Source organism: Cotesia typhae, unplaced genomic scaffold (genome assembly GCF_013202065.1).
Source record: "Cotesia typhae breed Kobodo isofemale line unplaced genomic scaffold, CoteBio_Ctyphae contig_11, whole genome shotgun sequence".
Lineage (NCBI taxonomy): Eukaryota > Metazoa > Arthropoda > Insecta > Hymenoptera > Braconidae > Cotesia > Cotesia typhae.
The window spans coordinates 2,550,298-2,567,504 of NW_027423711.1; the positions used below are offsets into that span (position 1 = coordinate 2,550,298).

The following is a 17,207-nucleotide window of genomic DNA, read 5'->3' on the forward strand; positions in this document are numbered from 1 at the left end:
ATTCTACTTGGTAAAAGAGACATATCATCAGGCGTACACGGTGTAGTTGGTTTCTATGCTCCAACTTCTTGTCTCTCAACTTTATTGACGTCACACGTGCGTCAGAGAATACCGCGATACTGATATATACTGGTATAGGGTACACTTATACGAAGAAACAAGATTTCAACTACACGTACACCCAACTATTGTACGCTATCATTTATTCTTTTCTTTTTATCTTTATTCAGCAATACCAGTACTTACAATCACTCTATTATCTTGTCAACCAACCAAATGTCCCCTTTGACCACTTTAACTCATCATATAGATATAACTATTGTATACTAGGGTGGGTCAAAAAAATCGAATAATTTATTTTTGACTTTATACTCTGAAAAATAGGTTCGTAGACACCTAAAAAGAATTCTCTCCAAGTATAAGCTCTTAATTATAACGGGAAGGTCCTCCGCTTTGCGGGTTTCTATTTTTTTCGAATAATCAGATAAAAAAATTTATATCTCGCTTCCAACTGCTTGGAAAAATATTCCGTGGCATAGATTTTGTGAGAAATTGAATGCTTTACAAAAAGGTCTCTTATGACTTTTTCAAAAACTCAACCGATTAAAAGATATTCATAGTTGAAGTTTGGCTATTTTAAGGAAAATATTCGTTTTTATTATGAATTTTATAAGTCGATGAAAAAAATTATTTCGGATTGCGGAACTCATGATTTTGTAGGAAATTTACTGCTCTACAAAAATGGTCTCTTATGATTTTTGATTAAGTGAAGCCGTTACGAGATATTCATCGTCAAACATTAACGAATATCAATATTTCCAGTTTTTGATCAATAATTCGATAAATTTTAATTTAAACTATGAGTTTCAGGAAAATTTACATAAATTTGAGTTTCGATCGATAAAGAAATGTTATAAACAATTTTTTAATATTGTTTTCAGTCTTGAGCTTGTTTGATTGCATTAAAACAAGAAATTAGAGCATTTTTTCGACATATAGCCAATGATTAGTTTAATTTGAAGTGAATGACATATTTCTTTGTCAAATTTAATATGAAAAGTATTGAATCAAGTGAGAAACAACCAGTATTTAACTTTTTATAGATAAATTTTTTATTGAATTATCAATTGCAATATAATTGTCTATATTTTTAACATAACAGTACGCTATTACTATAAATAATTTCTTTTATTACAATTTGGGAATGTTTTTGATGTTCTTTGACAACTTGCAATAAGTACTGGAATTGTTCTTCATTTTTGTCAAGCATTGATTATATTCACTGACTAATGCAACAGCTCGCTCTGCTGAATCATTGACAACTTTTAGTTGTTGAAAGTATTCTTTATTTTCGAGATAACTCTCATTAGTAGGCCATAATTCAACATCGACATCAAGAAAGTCATACGGTAGATCGAAGATTTTGAAAAGATTTAATGACTTTTTAGACACAAAGTCACTCAGAGTTCTCTGCGCCAATGAATTCAAATCTTTTTTAGCAATTACAAATCTTTTAGCTTTAGAATCTGTACCTTCACGAGTATTAACAGCTTCAACAATACTTTTTTTACTTCTAATGGAACGCCATCGTCAAACAGTGATAAAATGGCAAGTTCATCGCTCAAATACCATAAGTGCGAAATCATTTTTTCACACGTAGCTGAAGAAATCAAAGGATTGATATGTTTGTACTCCAATAAATTTTTCATAAACTGCAAGTCATGATAAGCAGCAGTTGTTGCAGAAGTTGATGAAAACCAAGCTTTTAAATACAATGTGACTATAAAAATACAGAAATGACGAAGACCATGCAATTCTTTCTGAGAGAGTTTGAATTCATCTCTGAATAGATACATTTTCAAACTATAAATGGCCTTAGCCATCCATCTAGCATGATGAACAGCACCAGGACGTTTGAAAGAAATCTTTTCTTGAGGCATTTCTCCAAGGAAAATCAATGATAATTCCAATAATTCTTTATCTAACTTATTATAACATTTCTTTATCGATCGAAACTCAAATTTATGTAAATTTTCCTGAAACTCATAGTTTAAATTAAAATTTATCGAATTATTGATCAAAAACTGGAAATATTGATATTCGTTAATGTTTGACGATGAATATCTCGTAACGGCTTCACTTAATCAAAAAATCATAAGAGACCATTTTTGTAGAGCAGTAAATTTCCTACAAAATCATGAGTTCCGCAATCCGAAATAATTTTTTTTCATCGACTTATAAAATTCATAATAAAAACGAATATTTTCCTTAAAATAGCCAAACTTCAACTATGAATATCTTTTAATCGGTTGAGTTTTTGAAAAAGTCATAAGAGACCTTTTTTGTAAAGCATTCAATTTCTCACAAAATCTATGCCACGGAATATTTTTCCAAGCAGTTGGAAGCGAGATATAAATTTTTTTATCTGATTATTCGAAAAAAATAGAAACCCGCAAAGCGGAGGACCTTCCCGTTATAATTAAGAGCTTATACTTGGAGAGAATTCTTTTTAGGTGTCTACGAACCTATTTTTCAGAGTATAAAATCAAAAATATATTATTCGATTTTTTTGACCCACCCTATTGTATACATTCATTCGTCCTGAATTAATGGATGAATTCTAATCCTCGATTATCAACATTCTATAGGTACATATAAGGAATTCTGTTATTTACTTCAATTGTTAAAATCAGAGTAATTTAACAATTCATACATAATATTTATCCTTAAAGATAAAAAGCTTAATTGAAATTTATAAATTATAAAATAGTTATAATACATTGAGAAAAAAAAAAATACTTTTACTCAATTAACAATTTTTTCGTTCAAGAAACTCGATGACAATCAAATATTCTATTATTATTAATTATTAATTATTAATTTCTGAAGAGAAGAGCATCAAAAGTATTTTTTTTTCTCAGTGTACACGGGAAGAACAAGATTACATTGGATATCATCCTAGATTATACTGAGTAAAAAAAAATTTCAGATAGTAACTAGTATAATCCAGATTATAATGAGTATAATCCAGATATCACGCAGTATAATCTGAATTTTTTTTTAGCTACTATCTGAAATTTTTTTTCACCACAGATATCACTGAGTATAATCTGGAATAATATCCAGTGTCATCTTGTTCTTTCTGTGTACGCTTCAATTTTTATCCTTATCTTACTGTTGATTTACGTTTTAATAAATGAAGCGCAATATATAAAAATTTGATCACAAGTGTTAACTACGAATTGCAAAAATATGGAAATTTTACTATAAATGTCAATTAAATTTTATTATTTGTTTTATGACTTATGTATCTAGTCTAGTCTGAAAAAGTTAATCAAAATAATGTTGCGCATTTAGAAACTATAACATTTATCAACTTAGTTAATTCAATTATCCTATTATATATATATATATATATATATATATATATATATATATATATATATATATATATATATATATGTTTGTTTATAATAGACAATATAATTTTTAACATATTTGACATAAATATTTAAAATACACACATAACTGTAAATTATCATTGGACACTTGTTGACAAATTGTAATGAGAATAAGTTAAATCCATTAATTATTGTCACTTATTCATGTTTCCTTATTTAGTTTTAATGTTTATATAATGTTATTAATTATCATTTACACATATGTTAATATAATATATATTAGTAATGAAGAAGTAGGTATTAATACCAACACCAATTTTTTTTTTTTTATAAACATTCTTATTATATATTGCAGTAAATAGTAAGTTATTGTAACAAGTGTCCTTGTTAGTGTAATGAAAATTTCAGTTCTGTAGATACACTATATATTTTTACCATTAAATATGTAAACAAGTTGTTGGTTAATTAACTTTTAGTTCTTTTTTTTTTTTTTTTTTTTTATTTACAAGACCTCCGATAACTACTTGTACGACTAAAAAAAAAAAAAAATTATCATATAAATTTAATTACTAAATATATATTCATTGAAGTAAACTCTTCAAATATATTGGTAATTGTTTTTTTATTATTTGATAATTATTTAAATTTTATATTAATCTGTTGATTATTTTTCAATAATTCAATAACAAAAACAATAATGATTTATCATTTACATTTTTATTATAAACGCCGTATAAAATTTACAATAGTAGTTTTTTTTTTAAGACTTTTTAAGATTTCACTTTGGTATTTTTACTTTAATAATGACACTTAAAAAAAAAAATTAATTATATAAAATGATAAAATTTTTCAATTGCATTAAAAAATATTTTTATAGTTTAAATGTTAATTTTTTAAATGAAAATTTATTAAACATCAAATCCTTTAACAAAAACCCACGCAATTTATTTCTGCATGTTTTACTTTTTATTTATTTGTCGTGTGAAAAAATGTTGCATAAAGTATAAATTGTTTTTATTTTTATAAATTGTATAAATAAATATAAATTAAAGTATGCAGAATTTTATTTACCCTTATGATATTGTGTAACAGTCAGCAAACACGTGGAGTGTAATATCCGCATGCATCAATTTAAGAGTGAATGTGATCAGAATTAATCTTTGACACTGTCAATAAGACAACTCAAATAAGTTTCACATATTACATATACATACATCTAGACATGTGTCTTTTAGCACCAACGCAATTAATATACAAAATTGACAGTATGTTTTTTACCAGATAATTTTTTTTTCAAGAACGTTTACCGCATGATTTTAATTAATGATCCTCATTTTTCTTCTTTGCCTCACAGTTTTTTTTTATACTTTTAATTTTCCTATATTTTATGACAATAATGATCGAGTTGATGGATCATCACACTTGTTCTTTCATACCAACAAGCCACACAATAAATCACACAACTGTAATATACAATTACCGCGTAATTTAATTTATACAAAAGCATTAAAAAAATGTGGTTTTAAATAACAATCTAAAATTTTTGTCTGGATAGTTTTTTAAACTGTTTTTCGCAAAAAAAAAATAACAAAAAAAAAACATAACTAGACCTAGATAAATGTTATAAAGTGGAGGTCGATGTTAAAATGAAAATGGGTCAATGTCAATTCGAAGGTTACTAATATTTGCTTTCGTTCATGTTACAGTTATACGATTGTACTTATCATTCTGTTAATTAGTTTATCATTTGACATAATTAGACTACCGGAGTAATAAGTGATATGAGCTATAAACAAGCAACAGTTGGCTATCAACGAAGCAAACATTCTATTTAATCACATACTACTATTTTTATTTCCTATTACATATTATTTAAAAAAATACTATTTAAAATCTCGTAATTATTATTCAAGTGGTAGAAAAATAACTCTTACCTATTAATTTAACAGTATCATTTTATCATAACTATCAGCAACAATTAGTAACAGTTTTAGACTTTTGAATTTAAAACAGCGCTGAATAATTAACAAAATAAAATATAATTTCCGATAGTAACAAAACGTGTTATTAATTGTGGTGATTAAACACTTAGCATGAGCTCCATAATGAGTCAATTGCCGACTGAACTCGTGATTTGAACTTGACCATATTGCCAGTGACTTCTCCTACTTACGATAGAGAAGGGGTTCGACGCTTCAGTCTAGGTACTTATAAAGACTCCATAGAATGCAATTGCATACTGTATATATAATATTGTGTATTGTATATTGTAATATATATAACGGATTATTTTCCTTCACTCAGCTGAATACACGAACTACTAATTAAAATAATAGTTTATGACATTAAATTTAGCTGCCACTTGATAATTGTTTTAATTTTTTTTAACAAATAAATTATAGCAAAAAAAAAAATTATTAAAAAAATAGACTTGTAAAAATTTTAATAAATTAAAAATGCAATTTTTTTATAATTATTTTTTAGAACAAATTTTTTTGTTAAAGAAAATTAAAAAATTGTCAAGTGCATGGAAAAAACAAGATGACACTGGATATCATCCCAGATTATACTCAGTGATATCTGTAGTGAAAAAAAATTTCAGATAGTAGCTAGAAAAATCCAGATTATAGTGTGTAATATCTGGATTATATTCATTGTAATCTGGATAATACTCATTGTAATCTGGATTATACTAGCTACTATCTAAAAAATTTTTTCACTCAGTCTAATCTGGGATGATATCCAGTGTCATTTTGTTCTTTCCGTCTGAAAGCTAATATTAATGTCATTAATAGTTTTTCTTAAATGTGAGACTTCTTTATATTTACAGTTAATGCCGCTAAGATATTTTAGCCTCTCAGATGATTGTTTAATTATATAATAATTAGCGTAGATAGTTAATTTAAAAAAAATGCTTAAGTAAATTCAATTTTCTTATAGAACCACGTAGCAGGGTATCCCACTTCTCGGAAAATCAATCTTGGGAGCTCCATTTTCACCTTTGTCAGTATTATCATCAAAACTTAGTACCTCTACTTTTTTGACCCACTCGGTAACGTCGATGTTGAGATTCAAATCATTCACTGCTTGTTCAATTGCAGGTCGGCATACGACGTAAGCGCCTTTCTTGATGTGTTCCGTGAAGAAATACCACAACTCAGCATGCTTTTCTTTCGGAAGGTACGGTTCAAAGACGTTGTTTAAAACAACTACATCAGCAGATTTGAGTACGTCTCCACAATCCTGAATTTTTTTGTTGATCACCTCGATTCTCTTGTTCAATTTGAATTTGTTGATCACCTCTGTTTGAATGTCGCAAAATTCTTTGTTCATTTCGACGCCTATTATCTTTTCTGCATCAGTAAATACGTAAGCCTGCGGGTTTGAACAATAGAATAAATAATAGAATTAATTGCATGTAATTAGACTTGTATAATACTGGATATGGGTAATTAAAGTTGGTACTGACGCCATACAAAACTGCACCCAGACGTGAGCCCACATCGAGGACTATTTTATCTACGAGAACAGGAAGAGTATCGTTGAAAAGAGTAAATAGTTCTTCGCGGGACATCGAATGTGATTCAATATCTAAAACGGTAAAAAATAATAATTAGTTAGAATTAATTCCAAGTTGTGTAAATCTTAATTTATGTAGATAGATTTTTATATCAATTACTTAAGAATTTAATTTTCTTAGAGCCACATGTTTCGCAGTAATAGCGTGACAGCTCTCCTTTGTCTTCAAGAATGTCGAGGTCTTCATCGTCGTACAGAAAACAATCGATTTCAATCGTTGTATTGGGATCATCAGGATTTTTCTGTGAAAATAATTAGACATTAAACAGTCAATACATTTGAGTTAAAAAAAAAAAAAATTGGGAGCTTCTTTTACAGTTTTAATGAAATTTTCTAACTCCAAAATTCCGCTTCGAGGTACTTTGGGTTTAATTGATGCGACGATGTTGTCTAAAGTCTTGATCGGGTCATGCAAAATATCGCCGGCGTCAACATCATCATCCACATAGTTTTTATTTTCTGAAGCTTCATCTAAATTAAATTGTTCTCAATTAAAATTTTTATTGTTAGTATTATATCGCGTTATTTTTATCCGAAATGTGCAGAAATGCAAAAAAAAATTTTTATACGCTCTTATGGCATCCGAAGTGGATCCCGGGAGCCATAAAGGCGTATAAAAAAAATTTTTTTCGTGTATAAAAAAATTAGTTGTCACTTGACAATTTTTTAATTTTTTTTTTAACAAATAAATTTGCTCCAAAAAAATTATTTAAAAAAAATTGCATTTGTAGTTTTTTAAAATTTCTAAATGTCAATTTTTTTTGCCATAATTTATTTGTTACAAAAATTAATTTAGCAGCAATGTATTAATTTTTAGAATTTTTTAACAAATAAATTACAGCAAAAATGAATGAGAAAAAAAAACTGACACTTGGAAATTTAAAAAAATTGTAAATGCAACTTTTTAAAAATAGTTTTTCAGAAAAGATTTATCTGTTAAATAAAACTAAAAAATTATCAAGTGGCTGCTAACTTTAATGTCATAATTTTTTTGCTATAATTTGTTTGTTAAAAAAATTCTAAAAATTATCAGACGTCTCTTAACTTCGGAGTAATTATTTTAAACGTTTTTGAGAACATTGCTATTGAAATGATATCAAACCTAGACTTAAATGATCAGCTGCTTTTTCAGTCAACCAAGATGAAAGAATATGAGAGACCAACTTGTTACGAATTTTATCATCATAACGTTTCATTATTTCGTCTATTTCTCCTACAGCCGCTTTCATGTCATCGGTTCCATTTTGTTCGTTTTTTGACATTTTGTTAATTTGGTTTAATTGTTTTGATAAACTTTGGATGATTATTTAGTAAAAGATTCACTCCTACTTCTACTTTTTTAACACTCTGCACGTGGTAATTTTTTATCGCTAACCTTTCTTACTTTTATCATTTTATAGTTGTCATATTTTCCAGAAGACTTCGTGGTGAATTAAAAAATAATTTTAACGCGGCAAATTTAAATTATAGTTGTGAATAATAAATGAAAATATATTTAACAGATATTTAATAATTTTTAGAATTTTTTTTCACAAATAAATTATGGCAAAAAAAATTGACATTTAGAAATTTAAAAATTCAATTTTTTAAAAATCATTTTTTTGTTAAATAAAATTTAAAAATTCTCTAATGACTGCTAACTTTAATGTCATGAATAATACTCTCAAGTTTAATCTATAAGTTAACAAATAGAAGTACATATGCCTTTATATACTTAAATATATTTTATTTAAAAGCATTTTCATACAACATCGCATTAAACAAAAAACTAATAAGTTAAAATTAGTGTTGTTTTTTTTTCCACCACCAAATGATTAACAAATTATTTCTCACTCATTTTATACATAATATATTTATCTTTCTCTCTCATTTTTTTTTATGAATATTCTTGGTCGTGATTTTTTAAATCATCCATTTTATTTTATTTTATTATTCATTATTGTTTTGTGACTAGGCTAAAGAATTTATACGATTAATTCATATTTTTATAAATCACTTTAGATTAATTAGGTATAGCAAAATAACAATAATAATAGTAATAATAATAATAATAATAATAATAATAATAATAATAATAATAATATATAAATATTGAATTAATTAATTAAAATTTTATAAATTATTAACACATATAATTATTATCAATTCACTTAATGCAATAGCATTTGCCGGCAGTTATTTTTAGTGGAAAGTTACATATTTTTTTTTAGTTAGAATTTATAAATATATTGATTAAAAAATAGTTAAATTTCAACTAATACAATCATAGTAAGCGAATATACAATCGTGGTCATTAATTTAAGTATTTTTTTAAGTTTACCGGAAAATAGTTATTTGTAAACTTAAACTTTTATAAACTATAAATTTGAAAATTAGTTGATAATATCATTTGTAAAATTAGTCGCAAATAAAAAATGATATTAATGAAATTTCACCAAATGTTTGTGGCAAATTTACCCCGATGTACCGTTTATGGCCATTTATTGTCCAAATAAACGATAAAAATGAATTTACATTAATAAACCATTACAAACTCAATTTGTTTTAATATAAATTTTTTAAAACTCAACAAAAATATGGTTATAGTATTATAATTTTTTATAAATTAATTTAAATGTTAACTGGTCAAAAACGGTACTTCTACCCTGGATGCCTCAAATTGTTTTTTGATCAGTTGATCCGTTAAAGAATTACAAAAGATTTAGAAACGGCTAATTTTACATTTCACAAAATTTACAATCGGCTAATTTTATAAATTTCTGCAGTAAGAATTGGCTAAATTTACGTAGCTACAGATTTTTGTTTTTCGCTATTTTATAAATGACTGAATTTATATTTGATGAAATTTTAATTTCGCTAATTTCATTAATACCATTTTTTATTTGCAACTAATTTTACAAAAGACATTATCAATTGATTTTCAAATTTAGAGTTAATAAATATTTTAGTTTACAAACGGCTATTTTCCAGTAATATTACAAACATGCTTAAATTAATAACCACGATTGTAAGTAATAAAAATTCATATACAACATCGATAAAAATAATTGATAATTTATAAATAACGTGATATTGAAGTTCCGCAGTGGTAATTAGAGTCGATTAAATTTTTGACTTATTTTCTAATAAATATATTTGACGTTTATAATAAAGATTTGGACAAACAACTACACAATCATAAAGATTATATATTTCAACGGTGTTCATTCTTTTTATGTATTTCATTTCACTTTTTATCATATTTATAGTTTATATATATATATATATATATATATATATATATATATATATATATATATATATATATATATATATATATATATATATTATTTTATTTGTTTTATCTTTCTATAATTAATTCATGAACTTAAGAATGATTTTAATTTTAAAGCCAAGATCTGTTACAAGTCCTCTTAAGTATTTTCTTACAATTATAATTGTATTATTTTATTTAATTCGTTTGTTTCAACAATTAATATTTATTTCCATTCATTTCACCTCAGTACTTCTCTTCATATGCGTTACAGAAACATATATGTATTTACACGTAGATATGATATTTCTATTTCAGTTCAGAGTGTTTTTTTTTTTTTTATTTTACTTTTTTCAATTAATCAAGAATAAGTGATGGTGAGAACACAGCATTGGTTATATAGTGCCGAATATTAGTTTAAGTAAAAAAAAAAATTTATAACAACTTATAGTATAACAACAATTATAGAGCTACCACAAGCACCTAAAGGCATCACAAAACACAAAATTCTACTTTGCGAAGCGAATGAATAGTCTCTCAGACTAATCAACCGTCAGTATTCTTATTAAAAAAATTATAAAAACAATGAAAAAAAATTAACTAGTTTTTTTTCTTGAAAGAGATCTTCAATGGACGTTAAATAATTATTTGATAAAATATGTTTCGTAAGACAGTCGTTTGACGAGCATGTCTATTATAATTCATAATAATTAAATTGTATACATTCGTCCTGATTTCGATGATTAATTAAATAGTTAGTTATGTAACTATAATCAATTAAAAATATTTATTTATTTATTTTTTTTTTTTTTTTTCGTGGACGTATAATTATATTACCAGACTTTATAATTAAACTCTTTGTATTTTCCACAAAATAAATATTATATATATATATATATATATATATATATATATATATATATATATATATATATTATAGTGTATTATATTACTCATTTTTTTTAAAGCGCGAACGTCAAAAATTATTACGAAATTTTGACTTTTAATACTTCAAAGAGCAAATTACAATAAAAGTTTATTTAACGGCCAACAATAGATATTTCTAAGGACTATTTTTAATAAATATATATTTATATTTATATATTTATTTATGTTCAATGCATTCTTATATTTTATAATAATTTTCTTTTATTTTTCAACTCTCGTGATAATTAATTAATTTATTATAATTATCCTCACAGAGAGAAGAACTTGAGAAAAGTTTGCGGTGGTATTGGAACATGAAGAGATGATTGATCGACATCAGCAAGTTTTTCTTGAAACGCTGGATCTTGATCAGCGATACAAGGATGTCCGAGTGAACGCCAAAAGAGGCAGCGGCAATTCCGACACAGTTGAATCATTTCCGCGTACTCTTCTCGCAATCCGAAAGACCTGTATGGTCAGAAAAAAAAATTAATTCACCTATAATAAATTACTTTGGCAATTAAAAACATTTATATTTTATCAGAGATTTTTTATATCTATTAATACTTAATTACAAGAAGATTTTCAATTAAAATCGTTGAATAAGCTAGTCATCAATCATTAATCTCAATATGATAAAATTATTGAAACTAATTTTAATTAAAAACACTTCTGTACCTTCGTGCAATAGTGAATAATGTTTTCCAGTCTTTTCCTGGATTATTTTGCATGGTAGTAGTTATTTGTTGAGGCGTGAAGTGGTACTGAGCAAGCTCTCGCCAAATTCTTTGTTCTTGAGCGAGTGCAGCCAGATGTTCACAAGCTTCTGACGAAGCTTCGATGTCCCTTGGGTCGCTTAAACGCAAGAGAACTTCACGTCGACATTCAGCTGGAAGATCTGACCACTGTGGATGCTGCTCTTCGTCAGGCTAAAAAAATGTTTTATTAGGTAATTCTTAGTTAACGAACTACATAACTACACAGAAAAAAAATTGACTTGAATCAAAAGAAAAATTTTTGAACCAAGAAATAATTTTAAAGAGGTTAATTGTTTTGAATCAAGACAAAAAATTCTTGAATCAAGTAAAAAGTCAAGAAAAATTTCTTAGTTTAAGAATTTTTCTACTTGAATCAAGAAGCTAATGTTCTTAAAAATTATTTATTTGATTCAAGTTAATTTTTTTTTGTGTATATGATTTTTTTTCTGTGTATTTCAATATTAGTGTTCATGAATTCAGTTTGGGGATGTTTTACATTTAATAAAAAAAAATTATTCACCCCCTAAATATGACATTATGTCACCTGCAAATCTCACCTGAGTGATTGTGATAGACGACGCAATTTGCAATATTCTATCCAAAGCAGCTTTGTGTTTTTCCCACAGGACAACAGAACCAAGAGGTCGTCCGCCCCAGCAGCAGCTAGCACTGAAGGCTCTAACACGTTCAATCAGTCTACGAAGTCTTCCTGTCTGCTGTTGTGAACAAGAAACCTCCAGAGTAACTTCTTCCAGCATGTTAAACAGCACACGCTGAGCACATCCACTAAGACCACCCATTGTGTGGCTGACCAGCAAGTCCAACAACCTTACGATGTAGTTGAAACGTCGGCAATCGTGGACCGCTGACAAAAAGTCCAGTCTCTTGAGTGCATCACTCAGCCCGTTGAATCCGGCGATCTACAAATTTAGAACATAAGAATAATTGCCGTTGGCTTGCTCGCGCATTTTCATCCCATCTTTTTTTCTCTAATGCTCTTGTCTGCTTGTCATTTTATTTCATTTATTTTTTTATTATTCTTATTCTTATTTTATTATTTATTTATTTATTTGTTTGAACGAGAAAATCCGAGGGTATATGCGCCTGAGCATTTAAATGGGAAATAAACTATATTCACTTTCGTATCTATTTTAAATCTCGAGTTTCCTCTTGTCGTACATTTTTAATCCTCGTTATCCTGGCTGTTTGTTAAGCCAGAATAAGTTAAATATAGAATTCACGCCGGAAGAGTCACTCACCTCACGTGTACACTTCAGTGTGATGTGACAGTGAGGTTGGACGGCATTTTCTGAAAACATACACAAATCACCATGAAAATTTTTAAAACATTACTTTTTTACAATCAACATACATATTTTTGTAATACATAACTTAAAAAAAAAAATTAAACGGTGTTTTTTCAACCGAAACTCACCTTTTTTTTTCTCTTTTTCTTTTTCCTTCTCGCGGGCTTTGTCTCCATCCTTCTCGGTTCTGAAAAACCAGAGAAACGTTTTATTATAATTTACATTTAAAAACCACAATTTTTTTCTTATTTTAAACATTTCGTACCCAGACGTTTACAAAAACACTCTCAAGACTCAAGACTTGAAGAAAAAATCTTAGACGGCTTTCAAACACCGGAACCATTAAATTGTTTTTTATTTTTACAGTAATTAAAAAAATTTTCGAGTTTTAATTAAAAGTTCAAAGTGATTTTATTTAAGAAAAAAAAAAAACAAATTAACATTTCTTCGTAAAAGTCCGTCGTAGACATTACAACGAGTCATCATGAAAATCATGGTCATGTTTTTATTATCATAATTATTTTTAAAACTCAATAATGTCGTAATTGTATCGAACAGTTCATTGACTGGTTTGCCCACGCTTATTCTGCGTGAACAACAAACCATTGAGCCAGTCATCAATTCTCGTTAAGCAAGCGTTGATCTATAAAAAAATCAATATCAAAATTTATTTTTATTCATATCATTTTTATCGCTGTTATTATTAGTACTCCTAGTATTATTAATAGTACTATGACCGTAATAAAATGTATTTAGTAAATTAAAAGTACAATGTATTAAATTAAAAACTCAAAATTCAATGTCATATTATTACTGCGGAAGAGGGCCTCGTAAAAGGTCATTAACTATCGACGACCTTGGTTAATACGCTCACAGTTAACTACAGGGAACCACTAAGCATTTAAGTAGTTCAGTACAGCGTGTTGATGGCATTATACATTATATATTATATATCATACATTATTACAAATTCCATACACACCAACACTAATTTGACCATTTTAAATTACGCAACTAACGAACGCTGACGTGATCTGTCACGACTCAATGATTTGTTTTGTCACAAATTATTCATCTACTGCTTATATTAAAAATGACAAGAAATATTACGAATTATGATATGATATTAAAAATATCTGCTGAATACAATCTTGTGGTTTCGTAGGTGAGATGCATTGCAGCATGAGTAAATATATAAGTAACCGGGAGGATAAATAGCATATATAATATAAATACCCCGTAAGGAAAAATATCCCTGTACAAGAAGGATCCTGAAACTAGTGCAAAGCAAACTCTAGGTCACGACCTAGTTTTTCGGTTTTAGGTCAAACCAATATTGCCCATCTCTCTTTGCTTTACATCAAGAAAATTGACATTCAGTCGTCCAAGGCTCTGTCTCTACTCATCTTCTACTATATTGTTTTTTATTATTATTATTATTTTTTTAATATTATACTTTCATTATATTCAATAATAATAGTCAATATAAACAAACCAATCGATTGTAGAGGCACTAATGTATGCACGTGTCACTAGACCATAACGCACTCAAGTACTCATCTCCATTATTTTTAATTTTGCCATTTGACGTTTCTTGGTCGTTATCTTTCATTATATATCATTAAAACATCTCATGATATTTAATAATAAATAATACGCGAGAAATTCTATTTTAGAAATTACAAGTTTAGCTCTTATTATTTTTTCTTCCTCTTTCTTCTTTTCAATTTTAATTTTTTATTACTTCACTTCAAGGCTAATAAACGATCAACAAGATAGAAACGAATCTTGGTAGTCATTTCTCGGTTGTGAAAGCGTGACCAAGTAACAAAAAAAAATCTATCATTGCAAATTGTAATTACTTATTAAAGTTTATTTTATTTACAGAGTAGCCGTGTGTGATTGCCTGGCAACCACTGGACCCTGATATATAATTTACGTAGCGGTCAAGTACACTTGTACGGTTATAAATTATAAATAGACGACTAATTAATTAATCGATCAATTAAATAATCTAAGCAAAGGGAGTTGTTAGTTGTGAGTGAAGGAGAGAGCAATCGATCGACCTCACAGCTCACAGTTTACGCATGTTGTTATTATAGTTATAATAAAGTAAGTACCGAAGGAAAGTTTACCCACGGAAACGTTCATACTTTTTCTGGGTACTAATTCTTGTTCTTATATACATACAAATGTATTCATGTAGATGTGAATTTATTTAAATAGTTGTAGTTGACTTTTCCTTTTCCTCCTTTTTATATTAACAAGCTGTTACATTATTAAATAAATAAAGTACCAGCACATATAATAATGCAATATACACACATAATGCCTACGAGTTAAGAATCTCATATGTGTATAAATTTAAACACGCGCAATATTTAGCGATGTTTTTGGAACGTATACAACTACTGCGTCAGCCTACACTGGAACAAAGGAATCAAAGAATTTTCATTTCAATTGTAATTACAGCATAACAAAGCAACTTACCTGCGCTTCTGATAATTATTTTAAATTATCTATTTATGTAAATTATTGTTATCATTGGTTAAAAATATTTTTTGTTTTGAATAATTATATATGCAAGAATGATACTAGAATCTGGGAGAAAAGATGTAAACATTACTCGTTAGTAAACAAAGATGTCGATGATCGATTCAACAGCTGTATGATATCAAGCTGGTGCTCCAAGACAAAGAAATGTTTTTAAATATTAATTGATTTAGATTTTTATGTAGGTAAATATACCGAATAAAAATACTTGCTATTATAAAAGAAAAAAATATAATTGAATAATTAATGTACCGTATTAATAATGACAGAGTTTTGTTGTTGGCACACTCGAGAATTTTTTTCTTCTCCCAGCCCTCAACTGTTTTGACCCATTCTTCACCAGGACTACGCCAGTCTTTAGAGATAAACGGCATAGTATTGTAATAACTTTTTTATTACAAGAGCCGTGATGAGCCCTTGGAGTTGACCGCACTTATCTTGTTACCAACCACGGTAATTATTCTCGATTCTGGCTGCAAAATTGTTCTAGGTTTTTTGACAGCTTGACAACAAAGTTCTGACACCAAAGCTAGATAAAATCAAAATAAACGTTTTGCGGTGAGTGTATGTCAGTCAGCGAGTTTGAATGTGGACAATTGATAAATAAAACTGGGGAATTAAACCTGTCACTTGATTGTAATTTTAACGGCTGTCGAGTGTCTTGCAGTACTTGGGCCCCAGGTATCAGCTTTGGTGTAAGTTGTTACTTGTTATAAGTCTCGCGGGCACTCGACAACTAAAAACAGTCTAGTTGGTAAGTACCTGGTATCTGGTGTAGTGTTGTACATTGAAGCTTGAAACTCTGTTGATATCGTACGCGCATGGCTTCAAGCTGTGACGTCATATCAGCTGGCTAGGACGTTTTGTTTTCTCTTCTCCAGTACTGTCAGTTGTTAGACGCGCCATTAATTTGAATTTTTCCAAGATTTGCAAGTTTTGCTGCTAAAAAATTTGATTAAAATCCATTTAACATATATTTGATAATATTAAGAATTTTTTTAATAAATAAATTAAGTAAAAAAAAATGAGTAAAAAATTGACATCCAGAAGCTTTAATGAATTAAAAATGCAATTTTTATTTAAATAATTCTTCGGAACAAATTTGTTTGTTAAATAAAACAAAAAAATTGTAAAGTGACAGCTGACTTTAATATCATAAAATTTGCTGCTCTTAAAATTACAGACTCAGGAATTTTGCTATTTTTTATACTAAATTTTATGACACTGAAGTTAGCAGACGTCTAAAAATTTTTTTATTTTTTTTTTTTTTTTTTTTAATTATACATACCATGAAATTTTTTTGTAAATCAAACTTTAACAGTTACTTAAAACAATGAATTAATTTTTTGTTGTAAATATTAATAAAACTGATGAATGTGAAATTATAAAACAGCTGATTTTCATAAAATTTTTTAAAAATGACTTTTGT

General features: G+C 27.5%; 3 protein-coding genes and 1 long non-coding RNA gene across 8 annotated transcripts in view; 1 reads left to right on the top strand and 3 right to left on the bottom strand.

Moving 5' to 3' along the window:
• The window catches only part of LOC141527571 (uncharacterized), a 21,546-nt gene extending 16,071 nt beyond the window's left edge, over positions 1-5,475 (bottom strand). Inside the window, exon 1 of the mRNA XM_074243143.1 lies at positions 5,336-5,475. The gene's annotated coding sequence lies outside the window, so the exon portion shown is untranslated. The remainder of the gene's footprint in view (positions 1-5,335) is intronic.
• Positions 1-15,127, top strand: part of LOC141527747 (uncharacterized) — a 27,690-nt gene extending 12,563 nt beyond the window's left edge. The window contains exon 3 of one of the 2 annotated variants that reach the window (XR_012479237.1): positions 11,436-11,567. This is a non-coding gene — a long non-coding RNA (uncharacterized LOC141527747). Of the gene's footprint in view, positions 1-11,435; positions 11,568-15,112 lie in introns of those variants that run through there. The other variant, XR_012479241.1, reaches the window with a different exon arrangement.
• LOC141527633 (uncharacterized) lies at positions 5,353-8,329 on the bottom strand. The gene is made up of 5 exons (XM_074243207.1): positions 8,083-8,329; positions 7,297-7,451; positions 7,081-7,222; positions 6,871-6,992; positions 5,353-6,776 (listed from the first exon to the last, which is right to left on the bottom strand). Exons 1-5 carry the CDS (start codon positions 8,240-8,242, stop codon positions 6,336-6,338), a joined length of 1,020 nt encoding a protein of 339 aa, XP_074099308.1. The 5' UTR covers positions 8,243-8,329; the 3' UTR covers positions 5,353-6,335.
• On the bottom strand, positions 11,187-16,708 carry LOC141527610 (F-box only protein 32). 4 transcript variants are annotated; one of them, XM_074243184.1, is made up of 7 exons: positions 16,541-16,708; positions 16,031-16,307; positions 13,354-13,412; positions 13,178-13,227; positions 12,476-12,838; positions 11,839-12,089; positions 11,187-11,628 (listed from the first exon to the last, which is right to left on the bottom strand). In XM_074243184.1, the coding sequence occupies exons 2-7, from the start codon at positions 16,150-16,152 to the stop codon at positions 11,430-11,432; spliced, it is 1,044 nt and encodes a 347-aa protein (XP_074099285.1). In that variant the 5' UTR covers positions 16,153-16,307; positions 16,541-16,708; the 3' UTR covers positions 11,187-11,429. The 4 variants fall into 4 exon arrangements, with proteins under 4 accessions (XP_074099285.1, XP_074099281.1, XP_074099290.1 ...); XM_074243180.1 differs by lacking the exon at positions 16,541-16,708 and adding an exon at positions 16,402-16,530; XM_074243189.1 differs by lacking the exons at positions 16,031-16,307; positions 16,541-16,708 and adding exons at positions 13,491-13,868; positions 15,346-15,475 and having other exon boundaries at positions 13,178-13,229; positions 13,355-13,412.
• Positions 16,709-17,207: the final 499 nt, after the last annotated feature.